The sequence below is a fragment of the Accipiter gentilis genome, chromosome 8, assembly GCF_929443795.1.
Source record: "Accipiter gentilis chromosome 8, bAccGen1.1, whole genome shotgun sequence".
Classification (NCBI taxonomy): Eukaryota; Metazoa; Chordata; class Aves; order Accipitriformes; family Accipitridae; genus Astur; species Astur gentilis.
The window spans coordinates 22,613,776-22,630,310 of NC_064887.1; the positions used below are offsets into that span (position 1 = coordinate 22,613,776).

Below are 16,535 nucleotides of genomic sequence, written 5' to 3' on the forward strand. Positions count from 1 at the left end.
GAAGTACCAGCTGTGCCTTGCTGAGCTTTCACAATGCCTGTGAATGGTGTATTTTCAAATTAACAGATAACCCATTCAGTACTTGTTTTCTAAATTATGCCATTTATTGCTAAATGTGGCTAAAAACCTGCATAGATGACCAGCTGGACTTTTTATATAATGTTCAGTGGATATGGCACACTACAAAGAAATAATGAGTTATTCTGAAGTGAGATAATCTAAAATGTTCAGTTTAAAATGAAATGACAACTGTATCATGTGACATAGACTTCACTTCAGAGCCAAGTCTATGTGGAGGAAACTTTCGTTTCTTCTAGTGCTCTGAATATGTTTAAATACCACCTTATCAAAGATAGCAGTGAAACAGTAAAATACTCAGTTTTTTGCTGAGGAATCCAGTTCTGTTGGCTGTAATTGTGAAGCCAGCTTTCGTCTTCTTAGGAATCGAAAGGTATTGTCTCTCTTCCTTTCTTTCCTCTTCAGCAGCAAAATGAACATGCACACCCCCACCCCATGCAGACTAAGTTTTTGCAAGGAAGAAAGAGTGGTAGAAAGATCCTGTATTCTGCCATTCTCCTGGTGTTTTGGATCACTTTTCTCTGCATGTTATTCATGTATTGGTTTTCTTGGGCATTGTTGTGAAAGTAATGTTTTTTGACCTTACTGCTAGTAATGGGTTCTGAACAGGTTATTGGACACTTTCAATCTAGGTAATTTCAGAAAAGTAGTTGCAAGAAAAGCAGTAGTGGCATTATATCCACAGCATGGAGAAAAGACTTACACTTCTGTGGCATTTAGTAGATGTTTGTGTAGCTCTTTCAGGTTCAAGAACGTTATGGTTGAGTATTTTTTTTTTATTATTTTCTCTCCACCGCAGTGAGGTTGGCACTTCTGGAGTGAGTGTTTTGATGCTGAGCCATGAGTAAAGCCCCTGTACTTGGGGGAAAAACTCCTTCTTATGGTTTTAATGGAAGTATTTCTTCACATCTCTGATTTGATCAAAATTCTTTGCTAGTCTTAAATTTTACAGTTTTGGCCTGTTTTTCCAGTGGGTCGTCTTCCTCTGGCGTTGAGGTGAGCCAGCTGGTTTGGCTGGTTGGGGATGGGGACTGAGCAGTGTGGGGGAGCCTTGTCCTGCTTGCAGATGGGGTCTGGGAGGTCCCAGGTCTGGGCAGTGGAATCACTGGTTTCATTGATTTCCTGGTCCTGCTGAGGGCTGTGAAACTTGAAGGTAAAGTCCATTTCTCAGAGCAGTTGAAGTATTTAGGCAGCAGGTTTTGTAACTGGGACAAGCATTGCTTCCCCTACAAAATCTTCTAGTAACAGCATAAAGAGGTGAAGGTGTGTATGAGGGGGGAAATTTTGTTTGATGCACATGGAGCTTAGCTGAAACTACAGTTTTTGTTTGACCTTGTTGTGTGGGATTTTTTCTCTTTTTTTTTTTAAACTGTTACACAGAACAGATCCCTTTTAGGCTTGAGGCATCTCTTTCAAACAAGCTGTTTTGAAGCTGAGATTGAACTTGATGCTCTCATGTTGCTCTGAAGTGGTCTGACTTCTGTATGGGAGTTCATTGTGATTTGTAGTCCCCTTTGGTTTTGCTAGTTTTGTGTGCAATTAATTTCTAGTCACTCCTTATTTTGACCTTTTGGCACCATTTTGAACCTGTTGCTCTCTAGACTTTGTGTAATTTGTGTATGCTGAGGTCTTCACTGTGCTTTCTCAAGTGGTGAAAATTCTGTCCCCTTATATCTGAAGAGCACGTAATACAATTTTTTTCATTTGCAGTTCAGCTAAGTTCCTCTAGCTGTCCCAAATAAGGTAGATGGTTCCTTTGATAATCAGAAAAAATATGTTGGAGATGTGGGAGAATGTATTCTTACAGTTTTCACAGAAGTCTTGCTTCTTGTATATTTTACAACCCTTCTGGCTCTTATTTTGGATTATTTTGGACAATTTTTATAATTTGTTCAGTAAAGAGGGTGCAAGAACATATATCCCTTGCTCGTATTTGTTAATACAACTGATAGTTCCCTAGTTTGGCAATACCCTGATAATAATATTACTGCTTTCTTTTTGAATTGTCCTCTGGAAAGAAAAGATAACTTTGCTAAAAAAGTGTGTGCATGAGACAGAGAGGAAGAGTTTAAACATTAAAATCTTTGTTTCGTGATTTTACAGGACAGGGAAAGAGGGCCAACCCAGGGAATACTACACTTTGGATTCTATCTTGTTCCTGCTCAATAATGTGCACCTTTCTCATCCTGTTTATGTCCGCCGTGCTGCAGTAAGTAGACCATACAAAACTTTATTTTTTCTTGCTTATAAGTTATATGTGCATAGCTATTTTCAGGGAATGATAGTAGCATTTAAGTGTATGAATTTGGCTGGGGAAAGGGAAGAAGATATGCAACGAAGTGTGTGTGTGTTTAAAAAAGGACACTTCTACTTAGGGATCAAATGACAGACCTTGTCAACGTGGAGTGTTTTTCTTGACAATTTACTTTCTAACATATCCCTTCAAACCACCAGGTTGCATTTACAACAAGAGTCTGTCACCCAAATATTAACAGTAATGGCAGCATTTCTCTTGATATTCTACAGTCACAGTTGTCTCTGGCACTATTGCAAAAGTACTTTTGTCCATCTGTTCTCTTTTGTGCGATCCCAATCTAGATGATCCCGTAGTGCCTGAGATTGCAAGGATCTACAAAATACAGAAAAGTACAGCAGAATAACTTTGGAGTGGACTCAGAAGTATGCAATCTAATTAAAGAAATTATTGGATAAGCTCTACAAATAAAGATGGGGGAACTCTATTGATAAAGTCCTTTTGATTGCCATTTGACTGCTTTCTGTGAGCCCATGCTTCATCTTCCCCTGTGCCATATGGTCACCTGATACAGCAGTGCTGTGTGTTCTACGTAGTTGGAACAACAAAATTGAAATATTTGATTTCTGTGTACTAACATTGACTGTTAGCAGAGAAGTGTGTGTGTGTGTTTAAAAGCTAGTTCTTAATCTTATTTGCAAGTTTGAAATGAAGGAGGAAAAAGGCTGTCCTCTCTGTTTTATAGCAGACAAAGTGTTTCATTTTGTGTAGTTGAACATCCTCTAGGAAGTAATTGTATCTTTAAGCTTGACAGTTATACTTTTTTGGGAGGCAGGACGTGTGTTCCTGTGTGAATGAATAGTTTTCAATAAAATGAAAAATCTTCAGCAAGAGGCTTTGAAGGAATAACACTTTAATGTCAAGTCCGCTGTCTTTTCAGACTGAAAACATTCCTGTTGTAAGAAGACCTGATAGGAAGGACTTGCTTGCATACCTAAATGGGGAAACATGTGAGTGATGCTTTCTTTTAACTTAGACACCTAGTGTGCTTTACTGCTTCATATTTATGGCTCATATGAGGTGTAGAAGTAGAAGGATGGTTAATGATGGTCAGTGTGCAGCTTAATTGAATATGTTCAAACTTCTCAAATGAAGTTAGGATTTCTTTTATTGTTTAATTTGGTTCTGCACTTAGCTATTTTTATGGCACTTAGATAGGAGCTGCATTCCTGCATGCATGTTTAGAAGTGAGCTACTTTTTTTATGACTATTAACATCCTTTAGTTAATAGTTATGTGTTAGAATGCTTAGGGTTTATATTCTTTCCTTCTCTAGATTGTGGGAAACTTCTGGTAGTGCATTGATCTTGATGCAATAAATGTGTGGGATAAAATCTTCAGTACAGTAAAATATACCAAATCACTGGTTTGTCAGACTGGCAGATTTGCCTAGTATTCCATCATCTTAAAATTTTTGTTAACAATAGTCAGAGAAAAGAGGTTTCTTTGAGAGAAAGATCACTCTGTTTTCTAGGTGGTCTTAGAACTTTAAGTATGCTGGAATATGAGATTATTTCTGAAATATGAACAGTACACCATTTTTTATATATATTTTAAAGGAACCAGCAGGTTGACTTTGTTCCAAAAACTAGACAAACTGGTAGATCTTAATTCCAGGTTATAAAGTAATTATCTTTGTAACTGTTTTCTTTTATGTGGTACATACAGATCATAGAATCACTAATTTATGTTGGAAGGGACCACAGGAGGTCATCTGGTTCAACTCCCTTTTCAAAAAAGGGCCAAATGACCCTGAGCAACCTGATCTAACTTAATATTCAGTCAGGTTCTGAATGGCTGCTCTGCTCTTGAGTCCTGCAGTACTGCATTCAGCTCTGGGGCCCCCAACATAAGAAGGACATGAATCTGTTGGAGTGAATGCAGAGGAGAGCCATGAAGATGATCAGAGGGCTGGAGCACCTCTCCTATGAAGACAGGCTGAGAGAGTTGGGATTGTTCAGCCTGGAGAAGAGAAGGCTCCATGGAGACCTTATAGCAGCCTTCCAGTACTTAAAGGGGGCCTACAAGAAAGCTGGAAAGGGACTTTTTACAAAGGCACGTAGTGACAGGGCGAGGGGTTATGGCTTTAAACTGAAAGAGGGTAGATTTAGATTAGATGTAAGGAAGAAGCTCTTCACTGTGACGGTGGTGAGGCACTGGAACAGGTTGCCCAGTGGGGCTGTGGCTCCCCCATCCCTGGAAGTGTTCAAGACCAGGCTGGATGGGGCTTTGAGCAACCTGGTCTAGTGGAAGAAGGTATCCCTGCCCATGGCAGGGGGGCTGGAACTAGATGATCTTCAGGGTCGCTTCCAACCCAAACCATTCTATGATTCTATCATCTCCAGTTCCAGTGTTTGACTGCGTTTGCTACCTAATATCTAGTTAGAATTTCCTTTGTTGCAATTTGTCTATTGTCCTTCTTCCTTTTATACTTAAATACTTTTGCAAATCTTTTGTACTTAAATGAAATGTTGTGTTTGATTACAGCAACCTCATCAAGCATAGACAGAAGTGCTCCACTTGAAATTGGTCTTCAACGGTCCACTCAAGGTACAGTTTAACTAAAAAATAACTTTGAGGCTTATTTTATGGCGGTGTACTACAATCTTGTATTTTTAATGTCCTCTTTTTCTTGTAGTTAAGAGAGCAGCAGATGAAATATTAGCAGAAGCAAAGAAACCAAGAATAGAGGTAATGACAGTAACTGTCATCAATACAAATTGGGGGTGGTGGTAAATTACAGTATTTATCTATTCTTGTAGCAATTCAGTTGGGCTACCTGTCCTCTGGGTGCACACAGTACTTCTGTTAGTGTGAACATGAACTGGAAGGAGTTAGAATTTAAGCCTCTGATTTAAACTTGGAATTTTAGCTGCTAGTAGATGTGTGTTGTAGTATGACTTGACCACATATCTGTAAGTACCTGTTGCATTATAACCTGTCTGCCAGAACTATGGGATTGGAATAAAAGTGCTGTTTAATGACTGATTATGGTTATTTGCCATTCATGAGTTGGGATTATACTTCAGTGCCAGTCTTATCTTCATGAATGGATACTTATTATTATTTACCTGCTATGTTAGTCCCTTTGTAGCAGTATATGAAACTGTCCCTGTGATTACTATTTTCTGAAGCTGTGTCTTAGGCAATTAACTTAACAGTGTATTTTCACAAGTGCCTCTGGAGTAGAAGCAATATGTCTAGTTATTGCACACATTGTATCTGACTTACTGGTTTTTGTAATTTTTTTAAACTAAGTTCATCCAGTTGTCTCCTATGTGAGTTATTATAAATCTGGCTTTATATTTTTTCAGAGTACTGAGGCTTTAGATCTCTTCTTAGAAGAAGAGTTACCAAATACATAAATTCACTTATTTGAGAATTGGATTTGAACATTGTTTATGTTTAACTATAACTGCATAAGAATCATAAGAACTTTATGCTTTCTTAAGGGCACGTGAGCAGATGATTGCTGTGAGGTGGCCTATTGGTGATCTGTGGATTATTTTTTTGTTGTTGTTCCACATTACCCAGTGTGGTTTTGATGCCAGTATGTTTTGAAACTATAGATCTTCACTGTCATAATTTGGAGAATCAGGAATTCTGCATGTGAGCCTAACGAGCTTATGACCATCCTCTCTGTTTCCTTGCTGCTCTGGCAGCTCAGAGTCTGTAAAGTCTGTTCTTTTGGAGATCATCTCTGTGTAGAGATTCCAGGTCTTTCCTGATACATGGGCATGACTGGCTTTGCTGTGTTTCAGCCTTTCCAAACAGCCTTTTAGCAGCAGGGCAGGCTTGATGCTGATTTAAGTTTTGTGGGGAAATAAGACAGATTGAACACAAGTGGTGCCAGAATTAAGAAGGTGAAAAGATGGTATAAAATTACATTTCTACTGCTTTCTCAAATTACATGTCTGCCTGAAACCTGGCTTGAGTAACTGTAGGCTTCTTTACTCAACTTGTTTTTTGTGTTTACTAGAAATGCCATTTATAAAAGTTCTGCTTAAAGATACAACAGTTCTGAGCTGTTCTTTTCTTTAAAAATGTCACTGTTTAAATATCTGGGCAAATTTGAGTGTCAGATAAATTACCTTAAATATGTATGTGTATTGTCCTGCCTGAATGTGTGCATTGTTTGCCAGCTTTAAGTTCTCTGATTTTTCTGTTGCTCACAATTGTCATCTGAGCAAGGCTCTTCACGAGGGAATGGTAATATTTTCATTATTCTAATTATAATTTGTGGTTCTTGAGAGGAAATTTCCAATAGCTGTACAGTTCGTGCTAGCACACAGATCAAAGATAATTGGAAATAAAGATTGTCCTTGTAAATGTGAGAAAAAAACCCAAAATAAAACAAAAAAAACTCTGAATAGCTTTAATTCTAGTTGTATTTAGTTTTTTAAAGAGAATGCACAAAAAGTAAACATTACTGTTACTGCTAGGATGAAGAGTGCGTGCGCCTTGACAAGGAGCGGTTGGCAGCTCGGTTGGAAGGACATAAAGAAGGTATCGTGCAAACGGAGCAGATCAGGTAGGGATACTTTTTCTTATGGATAGTGCTTAATTAAAGGACTGGTAACAACTCTTGTGCTATTCAAGACAGCCAGTTTTACTTCTGTCCAACAGCTCTCAGTGGCAGTGTCCCTCCGTTAGGTGCTAACATTAGTAATGTCTGAGGACGTGGAACTTCATGCCTGGTCAGACTCCTGTTCTTGAGTGGAAGTTCTGAAGTCATGGCATGATATTTGGTTTGTCTTTAGAAGTGAGTGGGCAGCCGTCTCTTCCTCCCACCAAGTCTGCCATTTCTGCTTGCTTCTGCCATGGTGTTTATGTAAGCAGTCAAATACAATGAGCAGAACTGCAAGGGGAGGCTGATTATTTCTCTATTTCAAAGAAAAATGTCCTGTATTGAGGACTGTCTTGGATGTAAAAGGAGGAAAACATTGTGAGAACAGATCAAAGGGTAACACAACCTCTGTTTGACTCCCTACAGAGGTGAGCTGCTTGCCTCTGAAGAGGCAGTCAGCTACCAGAGGACAATGCACTGTCATTGACATAAGTAGTAATCAGTATTCAAGTGCTTAAAAACTTGCCCATCACCTTTCCTCTTCTATTGTATCCATCCAGAATTTTGTAAAGAATGACAGCTGTTTTGAGTCTTTCAGCATATCTTCCCAAAGCTAAGCAGAGAGGAAATGAAAGTCTTGCAAGATCTTGTTGATGCTAAGGATCTTGGGCTTAGTAGGATGCCAGAGTCTAGTAGTTCATTTTCAAATACCTCAGTTCAGAAGCCTTAAAGTAAAGGTAGCTGCTTAATTTCTTCAGTGTGTCAGCTCCCATAATGTAAAATGGGAGTCATGCTTCATATGGTTAAGGTGTACAAGTATGAACTAATGTACTGCTTTGTCTGCGTTGGATTTTGCAGATAAGTAGTTTCACTTGATAGAACAGCTGTGTTTTTGAGAAATCTGTCTCTTGAGCATAAACAATACTGTGAATGCTTGTCTGTCCTTCACTGGGATTAAATTTAAGTTAACCTTGTAACAATTAATATAGCAGAGTTGAGGCATTTATAGAATCCATAATTACACATAACCACATGAAAAATAGGTGTTTTGAATGTCTTCTTCCTCTCTGTGTCTTGTTTAGGTGTACTTAAAAGGAAACTATATAAAAAGAAGAAAATCTGGTTGTCATACCTGATGCAAAATCAGAAAGTCTGAGGATCAAAAAATCAAAAAGTACATACAAAGTTTTGCATAAACTAATAATTTGGATATTAGCTTGAGTGTATCACAACTTTGTTTTGGAGTTGTGAGACAATGCTGCACTGAGGCTTACTGACTATTATTCGTATTTACTTTGTATTCTATATTTACAAATATTTTTTGTAATGCTGAATGTAGAAGACTGCCCTTTTAAAAAAGTGCAAATAACATTTATAGGCAGTGAGTTTGAACTCTGTGCTTGTCACTGTTGTTACTTTAACAGCAACACAAAAAAAGTTTCCTTCCCAATAGCTTGGTTGTAAAAGGAGAATATTTCACAATCAGTACTACTTGTATTAATTTTTCAATGTACTCTCTCTCTCAAAAAAAGTAAAATTAAATTGGGTATGTGCAATTACAGTTGTGCAATTCAGTCCTTTTCTTCAGCTCACTTGCAAAACAATAGGGCTTGCTGTTTGGCAACCAAATTCTGTGTTTACAGTTAAAAGCAAACAGATAGAAATGTTGCACTCTTGGACTGAACTGAACTGAGCTACCTCAAGCACAGATTAATGTGGATAAAACTACTACCCTCTGTTGTTTGTTTGGCCTACATGCTCTGAAGAGGTAATACAGCTTCCAAGTGGCCAAGTCTGTGTAACAGCACCCCAGCCAGAATTTAGATTAAGCCTTTGAAGGCCTCAGAGCTGCCAGGGATTGATTGACTGGACACAAAATTGTAATCCACGAAAAATAACAGGGAACTGAAATTGAGATGATGTTGTAAATGGAAGTGTCAGTCCTGATGCTTTGCGCTTGCAATCTTTACTTCTGCTTGTGATAGTTGGGGTTTTTTGATGTTTTTTGTGCTAATACTGGGATGAAGTCTTTTGTCTGAAGTTTGATCCTTATGCTCAAAACAGCAATGCCGAGCTCATGTAATTGTCACATATGTGTAAGGTGACTGTTTTACAAATTATAGCATAGCAGGATCAAGTTACTCATTCACTTTAAGCAGGATCAAGTTACTCATTCACAAATTTATTCAAAAGAATTGTATAGGTTGGAAAAGACCTTTTAATGTTGAGTCCAACCGTCAACCCGACACCACCATGCCCACTAAACCGTGTTCTGAAGTGCCTTGTCTATGCATTTTTTTAATACCTCCAAGGATGATGACACCACCACTTCCCTTGGCAGCCTGTTCCAATGCCTGACAACCCTTTCAGTGAAGAAATATTTCCTAATACCCAATCTATACCTCCCCTGGTGCAACTTGAGGCCACTTCCTCTTGTCCTATCACTAGTTACTTGATCGAAGACACCAGTACCCACCTCACTACAACCTCCTTTCAGGTAGTTGTAGAGAGCGATAAGGTCTCACCTCAGCCTCCTTTTCTCCAGACTAAACAACCCCAGTTCCCTCAACTGCTCATCATCAGACTTGTGCTCCAGGCCCCTCACCAGCTTTTTTGGCCTTTGTGGATATGCTCCAGCATCTTAATGTCTTTCTTGTACTGAGGGGCCCAAAACTGAACACAGTACTTGAGGTGCGGCCTCACCAGTGCTGTTCAATTACTCAGTCTTTTCTGTTGTTTTTGCTCATTTAGGTCCTTGTCTGAAGCCATGTCAGTGGAAAAAATTGCTGCTATCAAAGCAAAAATCATGGCAAAGAAAAGATCCACTATCAAAACTGATCTGGATGATGACATAACTGCTCTTAAACAGAGAAGTTTTGTTGATGCTGAAGTAGATGTAACCAGAGATATTGTCAGCCGGGAGAGAGTATGGAGGACAAGAACTACAATCTTACAAAGCACAGGCAAGGTAATGCTCTGGATACCAAGCTATTTTTATGATCGAAATGGCAAACCACGTTTTTTATTTTCTGTGTCTCTAGCTTGTTAACTATAGATGACTGGGGGGATTACGCTTAGTGTTCTAGGTAAAGGTAGGCTTGGAGGATTGTTGGTACAGTCACAGAGTTCATTCTTTCCTCATTATGGTAAGCCTACAGTGTATCTCAAAATACTTGCTTCAGCCACTTAAAAGATGCCAAGTAATCGCTTAATTCCTCTTAAACAGAGCTGGCTTGAACCCTACATTTGGGAGGGCTGTATGAAAGTACCTGCAGGTTTGAAATAAACAAAAGTGGGGAGTAACTGGTAACAGTAGTATCATGTGTACATTGGAAGTCCAAAGGCTGCTAAGCTGTGGAAAACACCAAAGGAGTAAGGAGACAAAATGTGAAAATGAACAAACCCAGAAAGTGTTACCCTGAGGAGGCTTTTCTGGATATTTTTGTCCCTTCATGTTCCTTTAATCCATGTCTTTAGCTGCACTTGGTTATGTGCTATCCAGAAATGGTTGCAAGCACAGCTGATAGCTTGCTCTTATTGGACAGTTAGGCTTTCTTTATTGCAGTGATACTTGGCACTAAATTTCTCAAGGAGGCAGTAAGTCAATTTCTAAAACATTGCAAATGTCTGTTTTCCTGAGGTTATTGTCAAATCACATCCTTTGCCTTTGCTACTTCTCTGAGTACTGTCACAGGAAAATAATGTTTAGAAGTAAATGAGGTCCTAGTTTTCATTTACCTATTTTTAAGAGTATTTTACGTAGTGCTCGTTTTCACAACCTGGTGTCATGGCATTAGTGGTAGAATAATTCCATTAATGAATTATGGGGTAATTATTAGGTATGTGGCATGTACCTGCATGTATGCTGCACACAGAGTGAGTGTTATTTCTTTGAGTCTGTGAGATTTGTAGCCATCTCACTGCTGAACAGTTGATAAATTGGTAAAAGTCCTTACTGTTTTAGTCATCGGAAATGTTTGTACTGAAGGAATCTGGGTAGCTTTTCCTCATTTAGCAAATCATTCATATCTTTACATGTCTTCCAAGGGAAACTTGAAAAGATACTAGGGAAAGAGTTGAATGTTTTAATGTAGTATTCTTGTAACAGTGAGATGAGGTAGTGATTTTAAGCAAAACCTAACATGGGGAGAAAGACAAGAAACAGGAGATCAAGTTTGTTCTTGGACTCCAGCATGCAGTTACTTGACTAGTGTGATGAATATAATTGGCATAATAACAAGCCTTTATTTCTTGGTAGCATGGACAGAAATCATTGGATATTAATGTTTATATTTTTGTACAAGTAACAGTGAGAGTAAGTAGATGGGGGAGCATCTCTTGTTACCCGGGGCTGTGATTTATCCCAGAACAGCTCCAGGGTTTTTTGTTTGTTTGTAGGTTGGCTGGAATGTGTTTTTTTGGTTGAGATTTTTTTTAAAAAGAACTTTTGTGAAGACCTACTCAAAAGTTGTTAGAAAATTCAGATACGTTGCCTCAGGCAGATCATTCTTTATCTATTTGCCTGTTCATTTAAAGAATTTTGATCAGAGAAGCATAGTACTACTCTGCAAATGCTGTTTTGGCTTTTCTGTATGATACTTGAATTGCTAATGTGCCTGATAGTGAAAATTTACAGTAAAAAGAATTATCTGCTTGGTATAGATTTATTTAGTCTCTTGAATCCTCCTAGAATGTTTAAAAACAACCCCAAAATGTCGATTTTGTTTCTTTCCAAAAATTGCTTCAGTCTGAGGCAGCTCCTCAAGCTCTCTTCTCCACAGAGAAAAAGTCTTCTATGTGAACTTTCCTAAGTGTTCTCTGTAGTAAACAAAGATGCAGAGATAGCTTAAGAAGCAAAAGGAAAATACTAGGAAGATCAGGCCACATCAAAAAGAAAATAATCTGTTGTCTTTATTGGTTTTCTGGAGGTTTCGTCTGGTTTTGATATGTTTGCAATAAGTACTGATTCCTCCAGCAAAATGCTCCTCAAAATTTTGTGTAGATGGCAATAAACTTAACTATATTTATGGAGTGTTTATTCTTTCTCCTTTTGGACATGATTTCTGAAGTTTGCTTTTTACTTCAAATGGCCTTTTTTGCTTTATAGAACTGTTCCAGGTTTTTTCGTGTGGTTTGTTTTTTGAAGTCTTCAGTGATGTAGTGTTCTTCTTTAACACCTTTTGAAAGTGTTCATGATATTTGCATTCTGCCCTTTAGATGCTTCTTTTAATTCTTTCTTTGATACGTTCATTGTTACATAGCTTCCCTTGCTGAAATTCCAGTGGTGGATTTTTTTCCTGGCTATAGGGGTTGGTTTGGTGGGGTTTTTTTTGTTTACAACAATGTTGAATTTGAGTGCATTGATACTCCTGTTGCTGAATATTTTTCAGCAGCCTCTACAGTAGGTACTATGGACCACATCAAGAGATGCTTCTCCTCTTGTGACTACTTTGTCCAGTTGTTCCAATAAGAAATTACTTATGATAGCTAAAGAATTAATTGCTGCATCACTTCCCTCCTTGACACTTATCCAACCTACAGAGTAACTGCAATTTCTCATAACTACTGTTTTCTTCTTTGGAAGTCTCTGTATTGTCCCATTCATATTGGCAATATAGCTCTAATGATTTGGGACAGGTTATCATTCATTTACTATCATTCATTGGTTGTCATTCATAGTTTATTTGAGTCTAAGCTTCCTATAATGCATCACACAGGTCTTTTATCTGTACGACCTCCTCTGTTACCCTCTTTTGATCACATGTGGCATTGATCCCTGGCTGTCTTTTTACTGATTTTTGTGAGATTTCTACTGTTTGTAAAATCAGACATTTCAGTTCACCTGTCCTCTATTGTTTTTAAGATTTCTGGAATTTGCATTTGTCTGCTTGCTTATTTTTATGTTTTGCTTAGAACATTTTATTGAGGTATTTTTCCGTAGTTTTCTACCTGATTATTATGCAGTTTTGCCTTCTTTTCAAAATGCAGTGTTTGATTTAATTGCTAGTGGATGAGTCATCCTGCACTGTGTGTTTTAAATATTTGTTGGCCTTCCCTAAGTCTGTAGTCTTCTTGATTTTATGAATAATGTGACATTTTTATGTAATCACTTTTCAGGGCCATATTGCTTCTGTTTGGTCCAAGGGTGTTTTTTTTTCCCTCTCATAGTAACTTAATTTTAGAACTACTTCAGAGGATCTATTGCTTAATGCAATTTGATTTTAGGTTTGGCTAAAGGCGTGCAACATAACATTGCTGTTTTGGTGAGTCAACTGACAGTTGAACCAACTGAAAATTTAGTCAGAGTTCAAAAGCAATAAAAGTAGTAGATGCTAGAGCTGCTTCTGAATTCCTTTACTGTTCTTTTAACAGCCACAATTGTTGGGGGCTTTAAGAAATTAGTGTCTTCTGTTTGTCCTTGCTTTTCATGCAGTCCAGTTCTCGTTTTTAATCTTCACAAACACATGCAAAAATGAGTAAGGGAATTGCTACCTTCAGACCCGATACAGTTGGATATGCTGGGGGAGAGAAGTTTAAAGAAGGTGAAAATTATTTAATCTGTAGACTGATATTTGGACAAGGTGTCTTGCTCCTGTGTCTCACTGGGGGTTTTTTGTTGGTTTTTTGTATGAAGCAGACATAATAATTCAGGATGCTTATTTACATCATATTAGAAGGATATGAATGAGTTCCTGATAATGTCATGCCATTGACCATGGAACCTGTTTCTGGAGAACAGATTAAGTTTGTCAGATATTTATATATGTTAAATCAGTTTGAACTGAAATATTGTCTGGTAAAGATATGTCAGAATTAATATTGACACTTTTGAAACTGCAAATATTAGAGGAAAATACTAACAAAAATATTACTGTTGTAACTTCTTTATTGAGAGAACCTTTGTATATACAACCAGATATCCTTTCCAGTAGCTAAAGTTTTTAATCCATAGATAGAATATTTACCGTTGTGTTTGGAGCGTTAAATTTTGAATTACTGTTTTGCAGAGGTTTCAGTTCTTTTGTATATATATATTTAGATAAATGTTTGGCTGTTCTGTAAAACAAACCATTGAACACCTAGAAAAAAAACCTGTTTAAACTGAAATTGATTCCTTCCTTTCATGTCATTCCTCTATCTCTCCTTCCTGAATAATCCTTTGATGTTTTTTTTTATCATCTCCTGTAGCAGGCTTCAGCAATCTTTTCTGAAGGAAAAACCCCCTCATTCCATCTCTACTGTAAATGTGTTTCTACAGGAACAAATTAAAGTAGCCTAAGCAGGAGTTTCAGCATTCACAGGTGTATTTGGAGGGCGTATTTTTGTTGGTGACTGCTGATGTACTTGATTTTTTTAAAAAAACTTTTTTTAATCTCCCAGATTGGTCAGAATTATTTCTTAGATAAGCAGCGTGGTAACTGGGTGGGCTGAGTTGAACATGCTCTACTTAAAAAGAAATCTTAAAACTGGAATCTTGGAAATACACTAATATGGGTCTTGAAATTGTAACTTTGGAAATGAACCAGTGCTTTTACAGGAATAGTGAGCTCTGAGCATTTCCAATGTTTTTAAAAGAAAATACGAATCTTTCATCCTTTTCTTTGTAGAGTGTGGTGGGTTGACCTTGGCTGGACACCAGGTGCCCACCAAGCTGCTCTATCACTCCCCTCCTCAGCAGGATGGGGATGGGAGAGAAAATAAGATGGAAAAAACCCTTGCGGGTCAAGATAAAGGCAGCTTAATAAAAGCAAAGGCTGCATGCAGAAGCGAAGGAAAGCAAAAGATTTATCCTCTACTTCCCATCAGCAGGCGATATCCATTCCCTTCCCAGGAGGTAGGGTGTCAGTATGTGTAGCGGTTGCTCCAGAAGACAAACATTGTAATAATTAATGCCTCCCCTCCTCTTCCTTTCTCATAACTCTTATTGCTGAGCAGATGTCATATGGTATGGAATATCCCTTTGGTCACTTGGGGTCAGCTGTCCTGGCTGTGTCCCCTCCAAAGATCTTGCCCACTCCCAGCCTGCTGGTGAGGGGGAAATGTTGAAGAGACAGCCTTGATGCTGTGCCAGCACTGCTCAGTAGCAGCCAGACCACTGGTGTGTTATCAACACCATTCTAGCTACTAATGCAAAGTACAGCACTACGAGGGCTGCTATGGGGACAATTAACTCCATCTCACCCAGACCCAATACATAGGGATATGCTAGAGATTATTGCTGAAACTTTAAATTTTGGGTAGCACTCTTCAGTCTTATTTTCTTACAGATGTGAGTATACTAGAATTACCTTTTCTCAAGTGAACTCTAACCCTATGTACAGGAGAAATAACACCCATCCCATTGAACATATGGGAAGTCTTAAAGGTTATGCCACATAACCTTTCTAAATAGCTTTTGCTAAGAAACTGGAACAATGGCTATATATGCTTCATGTACGTGAGTCCATACTCATGCACATTTACATATGTCTGTGCAGTAACTGCATGGAACTTGTCCAGCTGCTGGTTTTGTGTATTTCTCGTCCTCTTTTAATAGATCTGTAAATCTCTTCTTTACTGTCTTCCTTGAGCCTTGTGTAAGTCTTTTGAAGACATTGCAAGGTGCTAGGAGTCCAGAGTGACCCATATGCTGTCTTACTGTTATTGAGTGCCTGGCTATGTTCCAGGGAAAAGCACTGAAGTAGAACCATGTAAGTTGGACATGAGAAATCTGAATTTGAGGTAAATGTTTTTCTAATGGAATTAGCTGTGTATAAAATTGAAGAATGATCAGATATGGGCTCCTTAAGTGGGTGTCCGTTACTAACAGAAAAACTACTTAGAGCATTAAAACTCCAGGGTCAGAGTCACAAGAAACTCGGTCCCTCTAGTTTCATAACCTTTGAATTATGAAATTGTATGTTTTTGTCAATAGAAGCTTGTTTCTTCATGTGCATATTACTTGCTGGGTCTAGGTTGAAATGTTGAAGCAGAGGTTGCATTTGTTACTTGCTGTTGCTTCACTTCTGCAGACTGACCAATTTGATTCTCTCACAATCCAGGTAGTTAATCTTTTCCCTGCTTAATACTTACCAAAAAATTAAGAGAATATTCTGAATTATTGGTGCCTTTATATATAAAAATTACGTTCTTTCCTTTTCTAATAAAGTAGGAAGTAAGCCTGAATCAAATAAAATTTTTTTTCTGCCTTAATCCTCATATTTCTATGTTATCTGTTCTTATGTGAAAGATGTAGACTAGGCTATCCAGCACATATTTTTCTTAGGCTTTGTTTTGAAAACACAGGAATCTTACTTTGTATAACAAGCAATCAGTTCAAATGAAAAACTTTTTTTTAAAAAAAACAAACCACTATTGTTTTCAGATTTGATATCTTTAGTTATTGCAGCCCTGTTGTAATGTACTAGTATCTATACTTTTCTTTGGAAAAAAGGTTAATGATGCCCAGTGTATTATGTATCTATAAAAAAGGACATTAATATAGAAGGGAATGGGCTCAGCTCTAACTTCGATGACTGCGAGTTGTATGTATTAAATTCCATAATCTTTATTTTATTTCCCCACTGCCCCACCCCCA

The 16,535-nt window shown here is 37.9% G+C and overlaps 1 protein-coding gene across 1 annotated transcript in view; it reads left to right on the top strand.

The window, feature by feature from the left end:
* Positions 1-16,535, top strand: part of CDC73 (cell division cycle 73) — a 119,142-nt gene that overhangs the window by 3,805 nt on the left and 98,802 nt on the right. The window contains exons 2-7 of the mRNA XM_049807727.1: positions 2,182-2,287; positions 3,273-3,342; positions 4,879-4,941; positions 5,030-5,082; positions 6,834-6,922; positions 9,710-9,926. Coding sequence (XP_049663684.1) covers positions 2,182-2,287; positions 3,273-3,342; positions 4,879-4,941; positions 5,030-5,082; positions 6,834-6,922; positions 9,710-9,926 — 598 coding nt within the window. The remainder of the gene's footprint in view (positions 1-2,181; positions 2,288-3,272; positions 3,343-4,878; positions 4,942-5,029; positions 5,083-6,833; positions 6,923-9,709; positions 9,927-16,535) is intronic.